The sequence below is a fragment of the Eptatretus burgeri genome, chromosome 3, assembly GCF_056783735.1.
Source record: "Eptatretus burgeri isolate ZD-2024b chromosome 3, Ebu_testis_v1, whole genome shotgun sequence".
NCBI classification, from domain to species: domain Eukaryota; kingdom Metazoa; phylum Chordata; class Myxini; order Myxiniformes; family Myxinidae; genus Eptatretus; species Eptatretus burgeri.
The window spans coordinates 87,066,320-87,093,150 of record NC_140963.1 but is presented as its reverse complement, the minus strand read 5'-3'; the positions used below and the strand labels follow the sequence as shown (position 1 = coordinate 87,093,150).

Below are 26,831 nucleotides of genomic sequence, written 5' to 3'. Positions count from 1 at the left end.
GAATAATTTACTTTATACGTCACAACCGAATTTCCATAGCCTAACGTTCCCCTGAACAGTGTATATTTATTTAGTTTGAGTATTAATTATTTAATATTTAGTGTAAATGATTTAATAATTATAATTTGAAACTAATCATGAGATGTTTTCATATATCTGCAGGGCAAAACGTATGCGTTTGATCGGGTGTTTCACCCAGGCACGAGCCAGGAGCAGGTGTACAACGCGTGCGCACGGAAGATTGTTCAAGGTAAGCCATCGTGCATTTCAAATGGTTGTTTTGGTAATTTGTGAAGCTGATGCAATTTTTCTTAATGTGATTATCCGTTGCATTCTCAGTCACGTCTTGATGAAAGACTCTGTGATATTGTGGTTCCTGAAGGGACAGGAGAGGCTGTTGTAATCAGCATGTGCGCCAGTCAGTGTGTGAATCTGCATGCAGATCTACTTTAATATAGATTTTTCAATGAACTGTAATCTCTATACCGCAGTGATGCTCCACATTGTTGAATACTCTGTCTTGTTGTCATTGCATTGATTTGGTTTGGCTTGTTTGCCATTCTCATCTGAGCACTTAAATCAACAAAATGGCTGTTTGGGATTTGCATTGTCAATGTAATTGTTCCTCATGGTAGTTATAGGGTTATTCCGTGTCAAATCAGCCAAAAAAATGAAATTCTGTGGTGACCCCCCTCAGATTTTCCTGAAAAAAATTCTCAAAGCTACCTTAACATGTATGAGGAAGTTTTGCCAAGTTATAGCTCAAAATTCCAAGTAGTGTCCGAGATATGGCCCTACAAACACCCGAGGGGTGTTTCAATTCTGGCAGTCACGAGTTGCAGATTTGTATCTGAAGCATTTTTGGAGGGCTCTAAATTCCAGAGTTTTACAAACAGAGTTCTGAAAATTCACAAAAATGGTGTCTATTAGTGAGGCTTTCAGAATCTGACATCAAAAATGTTCTACTAAAAAATATTTTTTTCATGATAAGTACTCTCAAAAGTAGTGATTTGTAACATGCAGTCAAAACAATTTGAGTTTTCAAATTGCTGCCAACAGTCAGTTTATTCAGCATGAAGAATTTTGTTGCCTGATTTACATAATCTCGTGACTGGATCATTTACACAAGAAAACTGAAACCTTTTGGAGCAAAATCTTGGTGCTGTAGGTGTCTGAACTTTGCTTCAGACTCAACGACACTGAAATTTACCCCGGGTTTACCCCAAGTGTTCACCATGTTGACAGTTACACAGCTCTTTTAAATTTTTGTCACTTAAAGACACATACAAAGGCAAACTGTGGTAGAAAATTCAAGAGTTGTTCTCAACCCCTTCTATTTTTAAACGAAATTTTTTTAAAATGCATCAATTTCTAATGATTCTGCAGTCCCAAAAGCTACTTTTTTTTTTTTAAATAATTTTTTTACTAACAAACATATTGAAAAAATAAAGATATTGTAAGGGAGTATGACTTAAGTGGAATCTAACAATATATAAATCAGTTTAGTAAAGCTAAAAGAAGTGAATCAAAATCATTTCCAAAGTTAGGCATGAAGTACAACTCTATGTTATTTTGGCTTTAACCTAATACACAGCCCTGTAGTAACTGCCAATGCTCATTGTTACATTTTATTTTATCCTGGCAATTATAAAACTAATCACTGTTCACTTTGCACAATGGATCGAAGTACATTTGTCCAAACAATTTGATATGAAATTATGAAAAAAAAAGTTGAATCAGATATTGTACCCACATTTACAAATGGATGAAGACTTTCGTACAATGTACACTAAGTATATAAACAATTAGATCTGCAAATGAATATTTATAATGGTGATTATTATGATCACATTATGTGTCTTAATTTGTAGTTGAGATTGGTGGCAGCCTTAAAGTAAAATATCCTTTAAAAAAATGTGAGCCAAATTTAAGTAACCACATACTTGTTCTGACCAAAAAACACAACAATTTGATCATTGTGATTCCAACTTATGAATGTTTGGCATGGCTTCCACTTCAAAAGCACACCTATTTCCTTTATTCTACATCTTTCATCGAACATGTTTTTTTTGAAATCGTGGGCCTTTTTAAAAATAGAAGGGATTGAGAACAACTCTTGAATTTTCAACCACAATTTGCCTATGTATGTGTCTTTAAGTGACAAAAATTTAAGAGCTGTGTAACTGTCAACATGGTGAACACTTGGGGTAAAACCGGGGTAAATTTCAGTGTCGTTGAGTCTGGAGCAAAGTTCAGACACCGAAAGCACCCAAGATTTTGCTCCAAAAGGTTTCAGTTTTCTTGTGTAAATGAAACCAGTCACTAGATTATGTAAATCAGGCAACAAAATTCTTCATGATGAATAAACTGACTGTTGGCAGCAATTTGAAAACTCGAATTTTTTTGACTGCATGTTACAAATCACTACTTTTGAGAGTACTTATCTTAAAAAGTATTTTAAGTAGAACATTTTTGATGTCAGATTCTGAAAGCCTCACTAATAGACACCATTTGTGTGAATTTTTAGAACTCTGTTTGTAAAACTCTGGAATTTAGAGCCCTCCAAAAATGCTTCAGATACAAATCTGCAACTCGCGACTGCCAGAATTGAAACACCCCTAGGGTGTTTGTAGGGCCATATCTCAGACACTACTTGGAATTTTGAGCTATAACTTGGCAAACCTTCCTCATATATGTAAAGGTAGCTTTGAGAATTTTTAAAGAAAAATCTGAGGGGTCACCGCAACCCCCGGCTGAAATGACATGGACTGAGCCTGTATATTACCTGCTGTTTTTATTCACCTTGCGTGCTGTGGTTAAAAGTAAACAATCTTTTTTTTTTTTTTTTTTTTTTTTTTTTGGCAGATGTTCTTGAAGGATACAACGGCACTATATTTGCTTATGGGCAAACCTCATCGGGGAAAACTCACACTATGGAGGTAAATGCACGTCACATCACATCACATTGCACAGAGCACATTGTTGATTGTTTATATTGTACACAAATACCTTGCTATATGCTTTGGATGCATTCCTGAAAAATCAGGCCGATCACAAATCGGTGTGTTGCAAGACAATTTTTTTCCCATAATGACAATGTTATAAAGAGGAGGTGTGTTCCTGAAGGATGCCACAAACCCTGTTCTGGGCTTTTCCCCAAAATTGAGTGACTGTTTCCAAAAATCACCATTCCTGCGATCCTTTGTTTTATGTTCTGTCCTTTGTAACTCTATCTTTATGGCTCTTTAAAGACTTTGCTAGGCCGTTGGTGCGATCCTGGGCAGAAAATGGCATCGCGTAACACCATCCATCTGCAGCGCTTTTGCAACAAGCGTCAGGGGGTAGTCTTGCACCATCGAACGTTCCCTTCTGCCAATGTTAAATGAGACGGGAGGGTGCAGCGTGTCATGCTGTCGATCACACACAAACTAAAGGCAATGAAAGGTGAGTGAACAGGTTGAAGAGGAGTTGGCTGGAATCAGCCTGGTGGAAGCTGTGCTTCTTCGCTGCTCCTGTTTGACCAGAGCCTTGCCATGTCCACACCATAACCAGGCCCTCTCGTTTCCTCCGGACTCAGCCGTAAGAAATGCATCAGACCATTCTCCCTGCCGAGAAAGCCGAGACTGAGCTGGCAGTAGATCCGACGGGATTCCACTGGGAGTACCGGTATTTCTTCTGTCCTTGTGAATTCCTGCTGTTTACTCTACTGTGGTGTGAATGTGGGCCCAGATTAAAGCATTAGGTATTTAAGAAATCCCGTTAATTTTTTGTGGGCACAAATATTCTGAGAGTAAGGGATGTTTTTTTTTTGCCATTTATTTTGATTTCTTCATGTGTATTCCCTTCCTGTAACCATTATTATTGTTGCAATTAAATATACCCTTCTCAGAGTGAATTAGGGTGTTTGTGATCATTCCTTTGTTATTAGGAAAGCCTGTTGAGCGTTAATTGACTGCCCATCAATGTCGTCTATCCAAACCATGCTGCACGTGTCTCTGCTTCGCTCGGCCGTTGGAGACTAGGTGTGTGCCATCTAATTAGCGTAACGCCTGACTGATTCCATGGTCCCACCGGCATGGTTTCAGAGTGGAAAAAAAACCCGTAATCCGGCAGGTTCAAGTGATCTGCCGGGATCGCACCAAGCGATTTGAATGACCCACATAACTGCTACAACAATAAAATCTAAATTTTAGAAATTGATCCAGCTCCTCATCTCAATGTTATTGCCCGTTCACTGATGTCTCTCATACGAAGTACTTCATGAATGGAGATTTTAAGATATTTCCACAAAAAGTTGTAGATAAAAATGCAAACTTTGACAGGGTGACATAAGTTGCAGATTAGTTTTTGAAAACTCATTCCACACGTATCAGCACATTGACTATGATTTAACACATTGATGTCTTTATTGCATGCTTTTCCAGATACTGATTCTGAAACATTCCATTTCCTTTGGTTTTAATCAGCTGTTTGACTGCACTGGGTAAGAAATATTAACTAATATTTCCAAAAACCGATTGAGGAAGACCTTCACTCCTGTCAGAGCTTCGTCACATTCACTACAAGTCGATGAAGGTTTCAAGGCTTGAACCAGTCCTGCAGGGATTTCAGTAACAATTCATCACCCAGCTCTATGCAAAATATTCCACATGATCTTAAGTCCTTGGAAGTTAGTTAAAGCAGATTTTGCTATTTGGCAAAACTCCCCATTGATGGACCACAATGAATTTGCATTTGATTCCATTGTGAAGTGACTTATGGACGACAGAGCTTTGAAGATCAGCGAATTAACAATGACCCCATGGTGTCAGTCTTTGAGATTCTTATAAATTGTGCTCTTAAATGGTTTAGAATATTTCCTGAACTTAAGTAGTGGAATCTCAAACTTTCTCACGCCTGACACCTTATTCAACTTTAAGTGTGGATTGATAATGCAAACGATCCACGATATGTTGTTCTTTTTTTGACTATTCGACTCTTTAGTAGCAGTCATAAATTTTTGTACAAGGACATGGAAGGCTGCCAATCTTCTGACCTCACTGCACAGCTTGTGTGCTGTATTGCATAATACAGATGTTAAAATATTGTTATGTGGAAGGGGCAGGGTGGGGGGGGGGGGTTACATAGATAGATCGTGTTAAGAATAGTCTGGACCATGTGACTACATTGGTTAGATTTGCTCCATTAATATATATATATATATATATATATATATATATATATATATATATATATATATATATATATATATATATATATATATATATATATATATATTTGTTAGAGATGATTCGTCCTGTTAAATTTGCACCGACGAGGCAGTGAGTGTTGGCCTTCAAGCAGATAGAGTAAGATTGTACCACGTAAAACCTGTTTTTTGGCGAGACTATGTGGAGGACTTGGCAAACACGTACACAAAGAAAGTGCTTCATGCACCTTAAAAGATACAGCACTGAAAGTTTGGCTGGTGCACCACAGGCCATCGCGGTGAGATATGCTGTGGAGCCATGGCGAGGGGTGGGATTCTGGAGCATGTGGCACCCCCACCAGAAATGGCAGCACATGCCTGCCCGCATAGGCAACCCGAAAGTTGACGAGGGCTGTGACCACGTGAAGCATGTCAGTTGGAGTCTGTCCTTTCGAGAGGAAACTTCTCTCCCTCTCTCTCCCTCTCCCTCTCCCTCCCACTCCCTCCCCCTGACTCTCCCCCTGACTCTCCCCCTGACTCTCCCCCTGACTCTCCCCCTGACTCTCCCCCTGACTCTCCCCCGACTCTCCCCGACTCTCCCCCGACTCTCCCCCCGACTCTCCCCCGACTCTCCCCCGACTCTCCCCCCCGACTCTCCCCCCGCCTCTTCCCCCCGCTCTTCCTCTCGCTCTTCCTCTCGCTCTCCTCCAACTCTTCCTCTCACACACTTCCACTCTTCCTCTCACACACTTCCACTCTTCCTCTCACACTCTTCCACTCTTCCTCTCTCTCACACTCTTCCACTCTTCCTCTCTCTCACGCTCTTCCACTCTTCCTCTCTCTCACGCTCTTCCACTCTTCCTCTCTCTCACGCTCTTCCACTCTTCCTCTCTCTCACGCTCTTCCACTCTTCCTCTCTCTCACGCTCTTCCACTCTTCCTCTCTCTCACGCTCTTCCACTCTTCCTCTCTCTCACGCTCTTCCACTCTTCCTCTCTCTCACGCTCTTCCACTCTTCCTCTCTCTCACGCTCTCCCACTCTTCCTCTCTCTCACGCTCTCCCACTCTTCCTCTCTCTCACGCTCTTCCACTCTTCCTCTCTCTCACGCTCTTCCACTTTTCCTCTTTCTCACGCTCTTCCACTCTTCCTCTCTCTCTCTCACACTCTTCCACTCTTCCACTCTTCCACTCTTCCACTCTTCCTGTCTCTCTCTCTCTCTCTCTCTCTCTCTCTCTCTCTCTCTCTCTCTCTCTCTCTCTCTCTCTCTCTCTCTCTCTCTCACACTCTTCCACTCTCTCTCTCTCTCTCTCTCTCTCTCTCTCTCTCTCTCTCTCTCTCTCTCTCTCTCTCACACTCTTCCACTCTCCCTCTCTCTCACACTCTTCCTCTCTCCCTCTTTCTCACACTCTTCCTCTCTCCCTCTCTCTCTCTGTTGGGCAGCCTCTTATCGCCATTCTTCAACCCTGTTCCGCACCAGCCTGCATGGGTCGTATTGGACCAACAACCAGCTTGTGCCTTATTTAAGTCCTCTTCTATGTTCCTCTCTGTTGTGAGAGTTGGGTATTTGGTGCCCTCGGTGGAGGGGGGGGGAGGGGCTCGGCTTTATTTATTCACCTCTTGTACACAAGATTGGGAGTTCCTTTCATCCCTAGCTGTGTCTGTTGACTGCGAGAGCTGTCGTTATTTATTGTCTCGTCTACCCTTATCCCCATATTCTCTTTTAATAAACGCCAATAAATTATAAGAAATGTCTTTTTGCCTTTCGTGCACGTTGGACCACAAGGTTCGGCTTCGTTTGGGTGATCCTTGGGGAGTAATAATTGTATCATTGAAACAAACACCGTTTCAGTCCTTCTCAGAGGTTTTACACCCCTGGTGCAGATGGTCTGTGTTAACAGAACCTTCTGAAGTGACTGTATATGTATATTTGACTAATGCTGGCTGTCTGTCTGTCTGTCCCAGACTAAACACTCCTTGAAGAGAAAAAAAATGGAAGTAAAAATTATTTTAAAATTTATCCAAACCTTTGGGAAAATGATTTTTAAAATTTCAATGAGACAGAAAATTGAACCTGGGTGGTGTATAGGCAACAGGGTGTTGGGTGTGCGACTAGGATTTCTGCCTCGATCCCTCCCAAATTATTATTTTTTTTCTTTGCTGTTAAGAAATATGATTTTTTGGAATTCGACACTACTATGCTCTACACAGTGTATATAATAGGCTGATGCTGTCTGTCTGCCCCCACCCCAAAACACAGAAATGCTCCTTGGAGAGGAAAAAAAAATTCGTAATCATTGCTTCAAATTCATCCAAACCACCAGGAAAATTATAATTGTACACAAGAGATTGCAACCTCATGCATATAAAGTGCAGATAGTGCGACCTTTAAAATGCAGAAATTCCCCGGAAGCTGGATTGGATGTGGTGGGGGCAGTACCCTGCCTCCAAGGCCTCCCGATGTGACGCTCTTAGACTTCTTCTTGTGCGAGTACATCGGATTGTTTCCCAAACCTCTGTTGCTGACATTGAAACACTTCATCCAAGGATAATTAATCTATTGCATCAGCAGTGTGACGAGGGATGTTGGCCAACATGTGGATTATTGCTTGGATGTACTACATGCCAATAAAGGTGCACATGTTGAGGTGCACTGAAGAACACAAGAAACTTTATTAATTTTGTGACAAAATTCAAAAAACTGCATCATGGTATCTCTCTTGGTTTGATTGTAATAAAATTGTCAAGCTGGAACAAGACTTTGTGGACATCCTGTACTTTATTGCCAAGTCTAAAATTATGGTTACCATACCCAAGGAGTTGCTGGAGCTGTGTCCAATAAGCTGACCCCAATGATAATTGAGGTAACACCGGTCAACGAGCGTATTATGAGATTAAGGATTCGTCACTCCTTGGGTGTCATTTCCCTGGTCTCTGTTTATGCTCCGACTGAGGCGAGTGATCTCACCGTAAAGGATGCATTCCACACCACGCTCGAGTCTGTGGTTGATCAGTGCCCCAGACGAGATACACTTCTCGTCTTGGGGGATTTCAATGCATCGACTGGAACTGATAAGGATGGTTATGAGGTTTGTGTTGGTCCCCATGGGTCAGGAACTATGAACCAGAATAGCACTAAGTTCCTTGACTTTGCAAGAGGTCATGGACTTAGGGTGGCTGGTGCATGGTTTCATCGCCGGACTTGGTATTCCAACGCTGGCGGTGTGGCAAAGGAGATTGACCATGTCCTCATTGACGGTCGTTGGAGGATGATCCAGAACTGCAGGGTCTACCGGAGTGCTCAGTTCCTCAATACTGACCACAGGCTTGTTGTCGCAACTCTAAAGCTGCACCTTAAATCCTGGAGAATGGTACCATCCCAGCCTAGGCTGGATGTTGGCAAGCTCAGGGATGAGAGAGTAGCTGAGGAGTTTGCGAACAGGCTAAGTGGACACTTGGGGGGGGGGGGGTCTAGGTGCTTTGGGGGGTCCTGAAGACTTGTGGAGTGCCTTCAAGACCACCGTCCTTGATGTTGCCGGTGGATGTCTTGGAACTCACCGCAGGGCAAAGAAGAATTTTGTCTCTCAAGGGACACTGGATACCATTGACCAGAGTCGCAGGGCCAGGCTGAATGGCAGAGCTGAGCTGTTCAGGGAGCAGAGGCGTAAAACTGTACGTGCACTGAGGGTGGACAAGGAGGCCTTTGTGCGAGGAATCTGTGAGGGGGTAGAGCATCACCTGTGGACAGGTGATTCTCATCCCACTTACAGGGGAATTCGCGCATTGCGTTCATCCAAGCCCATCCCTCGGAGCACTGCAGTTAGAGCAGAGAGTGGAAGGCTCTTGACAGAGGAGTCTGAAGTGAAGGCCCGCTGGGCCGGTTACTTTGAGCGGTTGTACCAAGCTGATCCCCCAGCTGTCGAGTTGGAGGTCATGGGTGTTACAATCCCTGTTGCTGACCCTCGAATCAACTGTGGTCCACCTTCGCTTGTGGAAACACGTGCTGCGGTGAACCGGTTGAAACGGGGCAAAGCTCCAGGGATCTGTGGCATCCATGCTGAACTTCTCAAGGCTGGTGGAAATGCTGCACTCGTGTCGTTGCATGCAGTTTTGTGCTCTGCCTGGAACACAGGCATCATCCCAACTGATTGGAAGAGGGGCCTTGTTGTTCCTCTCTGGAAAGGGAAGGGTGATCGCCAAGACTGCAACAACTACCGAGCGGTGACGCTGCTCTCAGTGCCCGGCAAGGTCTTTGCTCGGATAATTCTTGATAGGGTTCGCCATCATCTGCTTGAGCACCAGCGTCCAGAGCAGTCAGGCTTTACACCAAAGAGGTCAACGATTGACCGTATCCTTGCTCTTCGTGTCCTCACCGAACGCAGACGAGAGTTTCGGCAGGGGCTGCTTGCAGCCTATGTTGATCTCTGTAAAGCGTTCGATTCAGTGAATCGGGATGTCCTTCTGGAGGATTCTTGGTCTTCGTGGGGTGCCACCAAAACTGATTGATCTGATGTCTGAACTCTACTCTGGTACTGAGAGTGCTGTGAAGTGTGGTGGTTCCATCTCTGACTTATTTCCAGTTGTTACTGGAGTTCGTCAGCGGTGTGTACTGGCCCCCACACTTTTCAGCACTTGTATGGACTGGATTTTATGGAGGATGTCGGAGAGATCAGGCTGCGGTGCATCGTTTGGGAATGTCAAGATCTCGGACCTTGATTTTGCAGATGATGCAGTCATCTTTGCGGAGACTTTAGACATCCTTTTGGGGGCCCTCGAGGTGCTGAATGAGGAGTCGGAGTCGCTGGGATTACGGGTTTCTTGGGTCAAAACTAAGATCCAGGCTTTCGGTGACATCTTGGATGCTGCTGTCCTGTCTGTGTCTGTTTGTGGTGAGGATGTTGAGGTCGTGGAGAGATTCACTTACCTTGACAGTGATATTCATGTCTCTGCTGGCTGTGAGTCAGAGGTCAATAGATGTCTGGGTCGGGCCTGGGGAGTCATGGATTCACTGGATCATGGGGTGTGGCGCTGCCGGTACCTGTGCGGGAGGACGAAAGTCCGAGTCTTCAGGTCCTTGGTACTTCCAGTCTTGCTCTATGGATGCGAGACTTGTACTCTGACTAAGGATCTGATACGGAGACTTAATTCCTTTGGTACCAGGTCTCTTCGGAGAATCCTTGGCTATCGCTGGTCGGATTTTCTGTCCAAGGAGCGGTTGCCAAGAGAGACTCGGATGAGATTTGTTACCTGCATAGTCCGTGAGCGTCACTTGCGGCTGTATGGACATGTGGCTTGTTTTCCTGACGCTGATCCTGCTCACCAGATTCTCTCAGCGAAGGAGTCTCATGAGTGGAGGAGGCCAGTGGGCCGACCACGTGCCTCGTGGTTGCAGCAGGTTGACCATCATCTCAAGGAGATGGGGATGGGCCTGGCATCTGCCTGGGGGATGGCCAGACGGAGGCCCCTGGAGTACCGGCGGAAAGTGGACGCAGCGACGCGCTGTTGTGGCACATGCTCCCATACCTGACCTGACCTAAAATTATCTTCAGATGTTTACCGAATCAAATTATTTGAATAAATCGATAAGTTGTTAAATGCATTGTAGTCTCTTCTTTTCTTTAAGTGCCAGGTGCATACAGCAACTCAGGACATTCCTTATTGAATCTCCCATTTTTGAGCTTTCAACCATGCAATAATAAAAAGCTTCCTTTCTTTTTATGCCTCTGCTGACAGTCACCGGAGGCGTTGTTTTTGGGTTGTTCGTCCGTGATCATATTCTCCGTTTTCTCTGCAACCACTTATTTGATTAACACTAAATTTTCACAATCGGTGCAACTACTCATGTGCAATGCTTCAATAATTATGACATCATAGGTCACATGGTGTGGCAGCCATGTTGGGAAAAAAGGAAAAACTTTGGACCTCTGTATCTCTGAAACCACTCCATGAAAATAATTTAAATTTGGCACATCTCAAGTACTCCCATGTGGAATTAGTGCGATTTATTTATTTTATTATTTTTTCATATATATATATATTTTTAATGTCAGGTGGCTTTGTTAGTACGTCATAATTGCATATGGTTATCTCGGGCTAAATTGTATTGGTTGGAGGGGGTGGGGTTGATATCATCAGTCATGTGGTTTGGCAGCCATTGAAAAAATATTTCAACAAATAAAAAAAAAACCTTCAAAGACCTTCTTGAGAATGGCTTGACAGATTGAGGTGAAACTTCACCCACATGATCCCCAAGCCTTGGGGATACCAGGTTGTTCACGAATAATTAATAGGTCACATGGTCTGGCAGCCATGTTCGATTGAACTTAAAATCTTTTTTAAAATCCTTCTCTTCAACTGCTTCATCAATCGACATGAAATGTAACAATTTCGATCTCGTGTTTGCAGGAAACATATGTTTTAAATTTCAACCTGATCAGACACATGGTTTGGCAGCCAGAAGTATTAAACATTTTCAATCTGGGTTCAGGGATTTAACGCAAACTTGGTACAAGTATGTAAAATGATGTAATAATGTGGTTGGAGGCATATCTGGTGGCATCGAAGAGCGCTCTTCCTAGTTTCTTTGCTATTCCAGGATTTTTACCACTGGCTTCTGCTTGTACATAATTAAGATGCTACTTTTGAGTTTTGTTCATTCATTCAGTCAGAGATGCAAGATTGTAATCCATGAGGTACAGCAACCTTCTCTCAATATGAAAGATGGTCTTGTGTCAGAACATTTTCTTGGTATCCATATTTATGGGATATAGTTTTCACTCCTAATACAGGTTGTAACTTGGTCAGAATGAGACCATCCCCCGTATCTGTGTTGCTCTTGACAGTTAGGGTAACACTGCATCAGAGTTTGTGAATAATGTTGTCTAATTGATATCTGTGAACTGTTTGCAGGGAAAGCTCCATGATGCCGAGCACCTTGGCATCATTCCTCGTATAGTGGACGATATCTTCAACTATATCTACTCCATGAACGAGAACCTTGAGTTCCACATAAAGGTGCACTGTTGACTCTGCAAAGACACTGTGTTGACTCCTTGCAAGTGGGAGCTTTTATAATTTACAAAATGTTTTATGCAGACAGGTTTTTCCAACATTATTCCCTCTGATCAATTTGACCTTCCACCTCTCCAACTACCCTCATTTACTCATGATTGCAGGAATCCTTTTATGGTTTTACAAACTAACATGTTTGACGATTGTATCACCTGGCTGTCTTTTTTTTTTTTTTTTTTTTTTTTTTTTTTTTTTTAACAGGTCATTTCCTTATTATATATGCAAAAGTGATCAATTATTTTAATCCATTTCAGTACCCACTCATATCCTTCATACACCCTTTCTTGCTCTTCTGACTGGTTTCCTTTCAGCCCCTTTTCCTTTTATAATTCTTCCCCCTACCCTTTCCCTTGTCTTTTCCATTCTTCCCTGTCTCAATTTTATATGTGTAATCTACACTTAAAACACCCCTCGACCCCCCTCCCCACGGCAATGCTTAACACTACAGAATTCTGACTAGAAGGTGTCAAACTTTTGGTTTCTTCAGCCAAAGCCTCCAGAGCAGCAGAGTTGCTTGTTTGTAATAGTCTGTTGCCCTGATGAAAACTTCTCTCAGCCGTGATGAGGTTATCATTTGCATGGGTTCTTGGTAATCATCAGTGCCTTGTACTGCAACCATGTGAGAATGAAACAAAGTATCTGTATGGATTCACTGGTTCTATATGTTATGACGAACAAGTACAGAGAGTACATGGATACACCACTGGGGCTTGTGGGGCTTTATGTCCCCTTTTCCCTCACACCCCTCACCCCTCCACTTCCTCAAGGAAAGGCAAGTGTGTCCATGCAGCCAATCATTACATTCATATAATCGCCTGAAGCCAAACGGTTTGAAACAAAAACCAAACACGAAATGCAAATAAGTAAATTATTCCATGAACAACATAGACATGATCAGCATGTTTACTAACAGAAGTTCTTCAATTCTTTTGCTCTCCTTCTTTTTCTCTTTATCTTTCTCTGTATCTTTCTCTTTCTCTTTCTCTTTCTCTGTATCTTTCTCTTTCTCTGTATCTTTCTCTTTCTCTGTATCTTTCTCTTTCTCTGTATCTTTCTCTTTCTCTGTATCTTTCTCTTTCTCTGTATATTTCTCTTTCTCTGTATATTTCTCTTTCTCTTTCTCTCATTCTCTCTCATTCTCTCTCATTCTCTCTCCCCCCCCTCCTCCCCCTCTCCACCCCTCCACCCTGGACCTGTCTGGATGGTATGACTGGTAGAAAATGGATTTCATACATTATTTTGTTTCCATCTCCACTGTCGTTCTATGCAGAATCATTCTGATGAGATGGTATGAATCGTAACTAACGCTCCACCGCACGTTTGCCTTCACTTCCTCTCACCTCATGCTGCCTTCCCTTCTCCACTCCCTCCACGCTCCACCTCCCTCCTCTCTTTTTTTTTTAACATACCATCTCCTCACTCCGTCCCCCCTTCCTCTCCACCCTCTTTTTCTCCCCCCCCCCTCAGTATTTCCGTCAGCAAAGCGACGGGTGGTATTTGTATATATGTATGTATGTATGTATGTATGTATGTATGTATATATATATATATATATATATATATATATATATATATATATATATATATATATATATATATATATAAATATGTGTGTGTATATACACTACAGGTAAAAACGTTGTAGAACACCCCCATTTTTCCAGTTTTTACTGAAATTTAAGCAGTTCATGTCCAGTGAATAACCTGAAATGTTACAAAGTTAAGCGGTACACTGCCAGAGGTTAAAAAAAAAATTAATTTTAGGTTACCAAAAACTGAAAAAAATGTAAATTTCAGAGTTGTTACAAAAGGTCCTTTTTAGGGAACAAGTAATGGGTTAGCAACTGCAGCTGCTCTGCAGCAATGGAATTAAATTAAGCCTTGAAAGTTGATTCAACCAATTCCTACAGGTGTCCCAACTTTTGTTGATTAGTTACAAACCTTCTGTCGATAAAAGCAGTGTTGTAACGGACTGTGTTGCTACACCCTCTGAAGCATTATTTGGACAATATCACACTGCAGGAAGTAGTACATTGCTTTCATAGTGTTGAGAAAAAGACAATTAACAAAGGAACACAGACAGACCACTATAACCCTGAAAAAAGTGTAGTTCTTTCCTTTAGATAAATTGCAAAGGAAGCCAAGGTGTCAGTCAGTACAGTTTCCTACACCATCAAAAAGCACTTCGAAACTGGAGGAAACTCTGACAGGAAGAGGTCTGGCAGACCCAAAGCCACAACACAATCAGAAGACAAGTTTCTGAGAGTCAACAGCTTGTGTGAAAGGTGGCTCACAGGACAGCAGCTTCAAGCACAGCTTAACACTGGTCGAAGTAAGGAAGTCTCAGTTTCAACTGTGAAGAGAAGACTTCGAGCTGCAGGTTTGACAGGTCAAGTGGCAGTAAGAAAGCCATTGCCAAGATGGAAAAATAAGAAAAAGAGGCTTGCCTGGACCATGAAGCACTGCCAGTGGACTACTCAAAACTAGAAGAAGGTCTTATGGACCGATGAATCAAAATTTGAAATCTTCTGTTCATCACGCAGGGTTTTTGTATGCCGTCGAGAAGGAGAAAGGATGGTTCCTCAGTGTGAGACACCAACTGTCAAACATGGAGGAGGAAGCGTGATGATCTGCGGCTCTTTTTCTGGATCCAGAGTCGGCGACTTGCACAGAGTGACTGGCACCTTGAACCAAAAGGGCTACCACAGCATTTTGCAGCGCCATGCAAGCCCCTCTGGTCTATGCCTAGTTGATCAGGGGTTCATCCTACAGCAGGATAACGACCCAAAACATACCTCCAGGCTATGTCAGAACTACCCAGAACTGTCAGAACTTCTGCAACAATGTTGGGAAGAACATTCTGAACAATATTTGATTTCTATTGTAGAAAGTATGTCAGGAGTATGTTTGGCTGTTATATCTGCAAAAGGTGGCTACTTTGAGTCAAAATTTAGATTAAATTTTGTCCAACAAAACTATTCCATGATTTTTTTTTATTTGTTCTTTGCTTTAATTTCAGAGTACATTGAAACATTAAACTGCTTAAATTTTCAGTAAAAATGGGGGTTTTCTAAAACTTTTGACCGGTTGTGTACATACATACATACATACACACACAATCACGGCACTCGTATGCTTTCCCTAATTATTGGGGGGGGGGGTGGTGGATGCATCTGAGTCGATTAAAGCCAATCGGTCTTCATCTTCATCTCTTGTTCTTGATGATTAAGTGGGTGGGACCGTAAGTTGTGGCTGTGGCAGTATCGGCGCCAGAGACTGTGTGGGGGTTCGACTGCTGAATCCCTTTGAGCGCTTCGAAGCACTGGAGTAGTGAGGAGGGAGGGGGGGGCAAAGGAGCGGTCACCCAAGAGCGGCGCTTTGGTGGGGTTGGGGCAGTAAATGTATTATTTTGCATCTATAATTATTGTCGACACTTCTTTCCATTTTTCCGTGGCGCATGAAAGTGCAAACGAAGGGAGGAGTTGAACTTTGCAAATGGCCCCGCCCTCCATTTGCTGACCAATGGTTTTGGCCAACGATATCCCAGAGAGAGGGGGCGGGCAAAAAGAAGCATGTGGCATGCAGGAAACTAAGTGGATGAAGTGGATGCAGAAAACAAAACTTTAACTATTTGCTTGCAAATATACTGTAACTAATTTGATTTGTAACTAGAAGGGCACTCAGTGGACCGCATAACTCCAACGCGCAATGCCTGATCCACGAGAACATATTTGGCCCAATACATTTTTGAAATATCATGCTGTACAGGACTATATCGTTTTTGGCCCTATCTCTCAATGATGAAGAATCACTTAAAAATTTAACAAGTCTCGTATCCAGATCCAGATTTGGATAATTCACCAAAATCGAATCAATATGTCCTTGCGACGCACCCAACCTGTCCAAGTTTTGTCTGAATCCATCCACAATTTTTTGAGATATTGTGCTATATATCGGTTTTGCCCTATCTCTCAACAGTGAAGAATCACTTAAAAAAATTATCAGATCTGGATCTTCACCAAAATTAAATGAATTCTTCCTTGTCACATAACGAACCTGGCCACCAAGTTTCATTCAAATCCATCCACATCTTTTTGAGATATCGTGCTATATATCGTTTTTGCCCTGATCTCTCAATGATGAAGGATCATTTAAAATTTTCTCGTATCTGGAATCGGATCCAGATTTTCACCAAAATCTAATCAGTTCGTCCTTGTCACACACCGTCCTTGTCCACAAAATTTCATCCGAATCCGTCCACAACTTTTGGAGATATCCTGCACACAAACAGACATACAAACAGAAAGGGATGAAAGCAACCTCTTTCACCTTTGGTGGCAGAGGTAATAAAGTTATTTCATTGGGCTTCGTGTTTAATTCAGCATGTGAGTTACGAGGGGGTGGAAATTTGACATCTCGCCCGAGCGTCATTTTTCCTCGACATTCCACTGCTTCGAAGTTCTCATAAAGAGTTATTGCACTGTTACTTGTTTCATTGATGTTCACTTATCTTTTCTGAGCTTTGTTTCTAACTGGTACATGGTCATAATTTCTTGCTGAGAGTACATAGATTGAGATTCCCAAAACTCAGAGGGTCCCTGCAGCCTGCAGAGCATCACTAAATTATGTTTTAGGCACTTCATCTCTCTTCACGATGTTGGAGTTTTCTGGCACTGTTGTGAAGTTTAGCACAGTCAACCACACTGAAACTGCAGGGTGACAAACTCATGTTATGTATTTTTCGTCTGAATATTTCAATATTTCGTTAACTTTTTATGTTTTTAGAGTAAGGGGATTTTTGGGGAAACAGCATTAATCTGTATTATGATCAGCCATCAATGTCGAAAGTGGTGATTACTTGTACATGTGTGAGAGCAGTGTTTCTCAACTGCGGTTCCCCGGAACCCTAGGGTTCCTCGAGAAACAGTAATAAATAGGCTAATGTATTTTTGAGTAGTTTTTGTTTGATTTAATTTTCGTAATTTTACTATATAGGTACGGCATATTGTTGGAAACTCCTTGGTTATTATAATAGAGGTTTCAACCTCTTGTATTATTTACAATTATAACAACCATAGGGAATGTATTTAATGATGTCTATATGGCGCCAGTGTGAAACCGCCCTCACTGGTTAGTGGACGTCCTGTACGCGGCGGATTCGTGTATCATTGAGTGACTGACTCAAGTACGGGACGCATGCTCGGTGTCCATCTATGTTCTCTGTGCTTCCTTGCGCGAAGTCTCTCTCTCTCAAGGTTGGTTCTTCTGTTTACCTTTATTGCTTCAGCTTAATTTGTTTAAGTTTTGTTTATCAAGTTACATGAGGTGTGTTTTTTTTTTTTTTATTTAAAATCGATTTTTTTTTTGTGAATTGAAACCTCTGTGTGAGGTCTCATAAACGAGCAGTACGTTTTCTTTTTTCATTGCCAATAAATTTGACAAAAAGGGGGTCATTTTTTCCTTGAACCAGGTATCCGAAAAAAAAAAAAATATTTACCACGTGAACTACGATAAAAATATAGAAGAGCTAGATATTAATTATGGTATATAATAATTTTTATGCAGGGGTTCCCTGAGACATGAAAACTATTTCAAGGGTTCCACAAGGGTAAAAAGGTTGAGAAACGCTGTGTTCGAGTGTGGAGACAATTTTTTTGTGTATTTATATTTTTACAAAAACTGCCATTAAACTTGCAAACACATTTAGCACGCATTGTGAGGTGCTGTCGGTCACATCATCGAGTGCATCCCATCTGTTAATATTTCCTTCTGGACGTGTGGACTTTCATCTCGACTATTCTTTTTGAAAAGAGTGGGCCAATGTTTGCAATCTGCCTTCATGATGTGCTTGCTGGACCCAGTATATGACTGGAGATTAAAGGTTACGAAGCTTCCCAGATAATTGGCTGCCAGTGGTGGTCATGCCACTGAAGAGCCCCAGAAGGAGAGTTACCACTTTCTGGCTTTCTTTCCTAATTATACATGATTTCCATAATGCAGTTCGTGAAGTGCCACTCGGAGTCTGACATAACTTTTGGGCATTTGTGTTTTATCACCTGGTTTGTAGGTTTCATACTTTGAAATTTACATGGACAAGATTCGTGATCTTCTCGATGGTGAGAAAGTCATAATGTTCATGAATGAATGAATGAATGAATGAATGAATTGACTTTGTTTGGAAAATTGGCATGAAAATAAAACTTATTTTTGCATTAAACTTTTTCTTGTCTTGACAGTGTCAAAGACGAACCTCTCTGTACATGAGGATAAGAATCGCGTCCCGTATGTAAAGGTCTGTAGAAAGCAGAGATTTAATGTTGTAACTTTATCAGTGCATTCTTTTACTCGTGTCATTGAACTGTTGTTCTGTTGCTGCATGTCAAATCGTATCGTCGTTTCAATGAAGATAAAGCCAGCTGTCTGGGGTCTTTAACACACACTAACTTGGACGTGAATGGTGATGTTATTGTCTCGGTGTATTCTGCAGAGTAGGCCATTCTGTTGTACACTTGCCAAATTCTCTAGTTGGGATTACCTGTGTAATTGGTGTGATCTGCGGTTGGTGGAAGTCCTCTGGTGTTGCTATGGCTTAGACTTGATGGGCCAATGATCTTTATAATCCCTTTTAATTACCTTGTGGCCCTCATGTTATACTCTCAACATCATTCTGATTTTGTGAGGAAGTTTGCATTTTACATGCAGCTTTGTTTTAAAATTTGTGAGCATCCGTACATTGGCTTCGCATGTCTAATGTAGGGCCGTTTCTTGCTAGGGATGCACTGAGCGCTTTGTATCCAGCCCTGAAGAGGTCATGTACGTCATTGACGAGGGGAAATCCAATCGGCATGTCGCAGTTACAAGTGAGTTGGGGATATTGAAGAGCATGCTATACGGGGTCTAAAGTTGAAGAGCTTTCAGTCTGTTATAACTGCTTAAGTATAATTGCAGAATGACAAGGCAGATTGGTGTTTATTGTGTGTCGTCACTTTGCTCTCAGTTTATGGTGGTACCAATGCCGGTTCAACTGCAAAATTCAGTATCCTGGAACTTCCCTCATTTTCAGGTACCATTGAAGGTCATAAACAGCATTTTCACACATCAGAGAGATCATTGATGAAAACCAGAAAAAGAACTGGGCCCAGAACACTGCCTTGAGGAACTTCAGCCAGGACAGGAAGAGGGGATGAGAGAATTCCATTAAGGGCCACACGTTGACTGCGACAGGAGAGGAAGTCTGTGAGCCAATAGTGGAGATTGCCTTGGATACCATACATAGGAAGAGAATTTGGTTAGCAGGGCAGGTTGCCAGACCGTATTCAAAGCATGTGATATGTCTAGGGAGATGGCTCTGATCTCATGTCTGACATTGAGGATCTCCATCCATTGTTGGGAAAGCAGAAGCAGCATTTCCAGGGTAGAGTGGCGTGGTCTGAATCCAAATTGTGATCGGAAATCAGGCCTTTGGAGAAGAGGAAGGATTTAATGTCTGAAGCGATGATGGATTCTATAACCATGCTGATGTTTGGGAGAAGGCTGATTGCATAAAAAGGTGAAAACACAGACCAGAGCGGTAATGTTTGCTGATTTCCAAGCAGATGGCAGATGACCTTGAGCAAATGAGAGGGTGAATAGAACAGAGAGAGGGTGGGCAAGAGCAGCAGAGCAGGTTTTTAGGACACGTGAGCTGATGCCGTCTGGACGGGTTGCAGAATCTGAGTCAAGGTTTGACAGCAAGCTCTCCACCTTGTCAGGATAAAAAATACAGAGTCCAGTGACAGCTGGGTAAGGTGGGTACAGAAAACGATGGGTTTGGGACACAAGATTTAGAAGAAAACAGAGTTTGAGCGTTCAGTCTTTTCACGTGCAGTGTCAGCTGTGTGGCCATTTGAGGTAGAGGGGATGGAGGGGGAACATACACCAAAAATGCACTTGACTAGATGCCACCAGGATTTGAAGGAGGGAGAGAGGTTTGAGAACACCTGGTGTTGGCACAGTGGTTAGGGCAGCGGCTTGGGATCCAAAAGGTCCTGAGTTCAATCCCCGTTGGGCCACTGAATTAATACACCAGGGGGTTGACTCAGCCTGTCATCTTTCCGAGGTCGGCGAAATGAGTACCAGTGTAATGGGCCGGTGTATACCCCGGTTAAAATAGGTGTACCATATCCCTGTGTCCTAAGAGGCGACCAGGGTTGCGTCAGGAAGGGCATCCGGCGTAAAACATGTGCTAAATCACTATGCGGATCATACGGATGATCCGCTGTGGTGACCCCAAACGGGAGCAGCCGAAAGAAGAAGAAGAAGAAGAAGAAGAAGAAGAAAGGTTTGAGAGTTCAGACTTGAGATTAGAATGATGTTGTTTCATGGCTTAGACTAGAAGCACCCGCTCCCTACGGGCACCGTCAAGGGGTCGTGTTATTATATTTATGCCTATTTTACTCCAAGGGGTCCCAGGATAACACACCCAAAAAATGGTTGCAATCGGTTCAGCCGTTTTTGCGGTACCTGGGAACAGACAGACGGTGAATTGTAGTAAATGGGGATAAGCAGGGTGCTCGTCACACTCCACATGTTTCAGTTTTCCCGCCGATCACATCACGTGCGTTCTGGTTGAATGGTTTGCATTTGCAGGAACAATTGTTTGGGTGGCAGACGGATGGTTGTTGTGTGTGGATTATGCAGTTTTACCGTGTGAGACATCCGTGGCTGCTCACCATAACAGTCAGGAAGTGCATCTGATGTATAAACGACGAATGTGGTCATCATTGGTTAGATATTTCTCAGTATGCCATCCTGATAGAGGGCAAATAAGCCAGAAATCTGGATCAATGGTTCTTTTTGTCAGACAAAGATTATATGGTCATCATCAGCCAAACATCAGAGTCACCGGGCCGAGGCCTCTGTGTTGGAGGTGATGCTCTGGTGTGGACTGTGTCCAATGGGGATCGGCGGAGTGCTCGTCACATTCCACATGTTTTGATTATATATATATATATATATATATATATATATATATATATATATATATATATATATATATATATATATATATATATATATATATATATATATATATATATTGTTGCGAATTCGTGCCCACCGGCGTGTGATCGGCCACGTGACTCGAATCGCGGCACGTCGCCCACCGGACGGACAATTCTGTCGTGACCCTCTCGGACTAATGCCGGGAGCTAGTCACGGGTGGGCCTTTCGGCCTCACCATGATCGTGCCAATCGGCCACCCGCGTGGGATAGGGTTGTTCGCCAAACTCGACCTACCTAAGTACCCACGCGGATGGAAGACCGGGCGATCGCACCTCGCCACAGGTCGACTCCGGACACGGGCTACTTCAGCGGTCCGTTCCGTACTATCGGGATAACCGAGCGGTGTTATCGCGGCCTCGACGGTTCCGATTAATTATCGGGCGTATTAAGCCCACGACGAACCCGTTACATGAAGCAAGATGGAGATTCAACCAAAGGAAAGGACGCAGCGAAACGGGGAACTATTCAACATGCAAACACTTTATTCACACAGACACAGAGCACACATATAGCAATTAAAACAATTATGCACAAAGAGCAAATGTAATACGAAAAACAATAAAGCAACGACGACGCAAAGCTACAACCGACTAAGACCGACACACGGCAACACTTAACAGTTTTACTTCACCAGACTGGCGCCACACACACACACGTTTACACAGAACCCCAAAGAAATGGAAGTCGCGACTTCCCTGAGCGTGTCGAGTCCCTCTCCGACGTCCGTCGACGGGGTCCCGCCTGGCCGCGACTCCGTGCCCGAGCGTGGTAGGCGAGTCCTCTCCTGCGTGCCTCGCGCCTGCACGTGTTGGCCACTCAACGCCACGGACTGAGTGTTCGGCGCTATCCCAGCGCGGATAGAGAGGGGGGGAAACGTGGATGGCCAAAGTCGGGAGAGGGGAATGGCGGACGCTCCTTCCCGCCAGCGGGGTCTTACAACTGCCCCACAAAAGACCCGGCTAGCGGCCACCAGGACGAGCGAGCCGGAAGACGAGAGCAACCACGAACCAAGAGCATCCACCAAGCAAGAGCACCTCCCAAACTGCTTCCCCCGTCTCCGACTTTTATATCCTCGGAGCTCTGCCCTGTTGCTCCGCCCCGTTCTTTGCTCCACCCCCCTTCGAGGCGCTTCGAGAAAGGTCTCGAAGAAGGGCGTTCCTCCTCCCTGGCCACGTCACACCGCGCATCCACCAATCGAACGCCAGCTGCCCTCCCCTCGCTTCTCTCCCCTCACACCAAGCGCGGAGAAGAATGGCGCGAAAAGCCCACCAAGCGTCCTCGTTGGTTTTTATTTGAAATAAAAGATAGAGAAAGAAAAACGACTGACTCGAAGCGTCGCAGCCCGAATGAATCACATTTATTCCCTCTAAACAACGGGTTTGGGGCTAACTACACATGTACTTCAGAGATATCTCACCTACGGGACCTGAATGGTGGTTTGCGAATTTCCACAGCCGTAACACTATATATAGTTGAAAGTGTGTGTGTCTGTGTGTGTGTTTCTCTGTGACCTATGCACGCGAAAAGTACTGGACTGATCCTCACCAAACTTCACATGCTCACAGAACATGTACCTGGGAGTGTCCCGATGTAAAAGAATTGTACTTCCGACTTCCGGTTTCCGAATTATGACATCATCACCTCATTTCGTAACGTTCATTTTTCAAGTTCAGCCGATTGACATGGGACCAACGGAATTTGCTAGAGAATGAGAAATTAATACTACAGTCAATAGAAGACAATGACTTCCGACTTCCCGGTTTCCGAATTATGACTTATGCATTCGACACACTTGCAAAAATGACCAGATGTATATTATACCGTATAATTATATCATAATCATCTGTAAGTCATATTTTATTAACATTTTCTTTGTTCATTATTGTTATAACCATGGTTATAAAAACCATTTTTATTTTTACTGTATAACATTTTTACATCACTTCGGCCTGGATTCGGGATCAGCGATCAAATAATGTAAATCACGATAAAAAATTATTTTTTGATGATGCAGGAATTATCTTTATTAAAATCAGTGGAGGAAATATACACCATGTCTGATATTTGGGTCTTTCATGTCTCCGACGATGCCTTTTTCTCCAGGGACGCATCATTCCCCATGACAAAAACCGGAAGCAAAAGGGTCAGAGCTGACAACACGGATTCCAAATTGCCAGGGTATTGTGTTGTTGTTGTTTACTATTCTCTCATGTGCACGCGTTGAGTATGAAGCTCACTACGTTCGCTATTAAATGCTGTGCGGTGTATAAACACGATCGAGTTTGATTTCTATGTTGCGAATATTAAACGCTGTGCGGTGTATAAACACGATCGGGTTTGATTTCTATGTTGCGAATATTAAACGCTGTGCGTTTTATAAACACGATCGGGTTTGATTTCTATGTTGTGAATATTAAACGCTGTGCGGTGTATGAACACGATCGGGTTTGATTTCTATGTTGTGAATATTAAACGCTGTGCGGTGTATAAACACGATCGGATTTGATTTCTATGTTGTGAATATTAAACGCTGTGCGGTGTATAAACACGATCGGGTTTGATTTCGATGTTGTGAATATTAAACACTGTGCGGTGTATAAACACGATCGGGTTTGATTTCTATGTTGTGAATATTAAACGCTGTACTGGGATGGGAGACGCTTAGCAGGCAGACACGAAGCGGAGGAACAGTCGAGCCGGGCTGTGTTGCACGAGTGCGAGCCAGAGCGTACTGTGCCCGCGGCTCTCCTTTATTCCGTACGCGGTACACTCACGAGCCGGCCGACTCCAGTATTACTACGACACCTCAGACGGCGTGCACACCTCATATCCCTCGCCGAACCCCACGGCCACTCCTCCACCATCACGCCCATCATGCATCATCATCATGCCCCTCCCCGCGGGCCTGACTACACCACACTCCTCCCTCCTAAAAGTATGATTATTAAATGATCAGTATTATAAGAAGCATGCAGAACACGAAGGATTTCGTATAATAATCATGGAAATAAAATGAAAATAACAAAGTATAATAGCACACCACATCATATAATGTGTCGATGCGAGCGAGTGGAGCATTAAAGGTCAGGTCTGACCGCGTTACCGATATGAAGCAGCAAAATGAGAAGCACAGCGGCATTATGCAGCAAAAACGCCCCCCCCCCAGGTGGCCCATGCTGACATGACCCTGGCCAAGGTCGTAATGACCTCTCGAGCTAACCTCCTCCGGCCCCATCAAACGCCTCCGGCCCACTCCCCCCAGGCAGACCCGACGTAGATAAACATCCCGAGGCCGGCAGCCCGCTATCTGGAAGCTGTGGCGCCAGCCCTAGACCTTGGCCGGGGGCGCTGAACAGCGCTGCTGGCTGCATGCATTTAATGCGCCAAAACAACTCACGCACCACCATCAGTCGAGACGCCAACGCCCGTCCCAACGGCCTTGAGCGAACACAGCGAGTTGTGCTCGCAATCAGAGGTGGGGGTAACCAGGGCACCAGTCTTGGTTCCGAGTCGATCTCCGAGACCCACACGGCCGCTAGACGGGAGCAACTCCACTTAAACCACACTGCAATCATAGGCTCGTTATAAATCATTACGAATAACATTCGAAGCATCGCAAATTCATTTTTCCGTACAGCGCGCTTTCTTGATAAAATCCCAGCACATGACAAAGTAATTACCTGCGGTCTGGAGCAACTGGAGGCTAACAAACCTTCTTTATTCGCCCCCACATCACATTGACCATAATCCAACTCCCATTGACTAATCTCCGCCACATCCACTTTTATATGAGAACTGCTGGCATTTATTTCAACAACGTTAAACTGCATCACTAGAGCAAGGAAAAACACATATGCCATGAACAACAACCCACAACCCGCATCACGAGTCCGCTCCTTGGTTGTCGACTCGATGCTGCGACTCGCGACTCCCTTTAACGCCACGGGCCCACCGCCACCTGTTGAAGCTGCCTGAACCACACCGATGCGCATTGCCTCACGAACCTTGCCACAGCGCGGGAACTCATCGCGAGAGCTGATACGGCTCTCACCGCCCGCCAGAGCCTCGCCCTCGGTACTCGATGAAGGCCTCGAAGAGAGTACCGGCACATCTGGAGGTACGAACCGGAGACCCAGTCCGAGGTGCGCAAGCCAGTCTCGACCCAACAGGGGGGGCCCTCCCCTCGTACAACGAACACCGAGAGCCGGGCGCGTCGATCTCGGTAGCGCACTGAGACGTCGGCCCTCGCAAGCGGTGCAATCGCTTCACCGGTGTACGTGTATAACGACAAGGCCGTCTTGACCAGGCGAATACCGCGAAGGCCACGAGCCGCCCGCTCACCCATGACCGACACCGCAGCCCCGGTATCCACGCAAAACACAGTAGGTTGGCCATTCACTTCGACTTCAACCGTGAAAGGCGTCGTTATCTCCGAACCAACGGAAAACAGACTCAACCGTGGTTGCATCTCCCGCTCTGGTTCGCCGGCATTGTCAGGCCCCGGTTGCAGGCCGATCTCCAGGTCACTGGGGTCCTCTCGCACCTCGTCACCCAAGACCCCAACGGAGGCTCCCGCCATCCGACACACGCGCTTCAAATGTCCCACCTTGTGACAATGCAAACACACGGTGTTCTTATACGGGCACATTTGTCGCAGGTGCGGACCCCCACACCCCCAGCAGCCGCGGAAAGTCCCTTCGCTCCAGGCGCGACCGTGCTGCGGTGCCCCCTCGCTCCAGGCGCGACCGTGCTGCGGTGCCCCCTCGCTCCCGGTGCGACTGTGCTGCGGTGCCCCTTCGCTCCCGGTGCGATCGTGCTGCGGTGCCCCTCGTCCCGCACCGCCAGGCGCGCGTGCGACCTGCGGCACTTGAGCCACCGCTCGGACTCCGGGCTGCGTGACTCGCGGCACTTGTGCGATTACCGCATTGACTTCGGGATTAGCTGCCATACTCCAGCTGGAGCTACTCATTGCGTCCTGGCCAGCAATGGCACGGACATCCGTGAGCGTCTGTTCGACAGACGAAGCAGTCACGACCGCCGAGTCGAATGTGATGTCGGTCAATCGCAGGATAGCCGCTACCATCTTTGCGTCTCGCAGACCAGAAATAAAACGATCTCTGAGCCTTGTTGGACGCTCCTCTGCCGTGAATTTGCAAGGCACAGCCGAATGCTTCACTCGTGCCACGAAGTCCGCAACGCGCTCCTCGCCACCCTTAGCGAGATGATCGAACTGGAACCGCGCGAGATGTAACGACTTCTCCGGCGCCAAGTGGGTCTTCATTTTCGTCACGATGTCCTGAAAGGATAGCATATCATCACTGGGTCTATTTGGAGCCACCAAATCACTCAGCAGGCGGTAGTGCTCCGTTGATAGCGAGGCGAGCAAGATCGCCTTGCGTTTCTCTTCATCCTCTACATCATTTGCCCGAAAGTAGCAACCCAACTGTTCAGAAAACAACTCGAACTCATCTCCCCCGAACACGGGTACACGTCCGTGTGCTTTGCCGCGACCTTCCGCCATGTTCCGTGAGAC

The 26,831-nt window shown here is 44.5% G+C and overlaps 1 protein-coding gene across 1 annotated transcript in view; it reads left to right on the top strand.

Moving 5' to 3' along the window:
- LOC147030386 (kinesin heavy chain-like) overlaps positions 1-26,831 on the top strand; it is a 144,974-nt gene that overhangs the window by 29,896 nt on the left and 88,247 nt on the right. The window contains exons 2-7 of the mRNA XM_085874362.1: positions 163-250; positions 2,866-2,939; positions 12,095-12,199; positions 18,324-18,372; positions 18,493-18,548; positions 19,029-19,116. Of these exons, the coding sequence (XP_085730488.1) occupies positions 163-250; positions 2,866-2,939; positions 12,095-12,199; positions 18,324-18,372; positions 18,493-18,548; positions 19,029-19,116 (460 nt within the window). The remainder of the gene's footprint in view (positions 1-162; positions 251-2,865; positions 2,940-12,094; positions 12,200-18,323; positions 18,373-18,492; positions 18,549-19,028; positions 19,117-26,831) is intronic.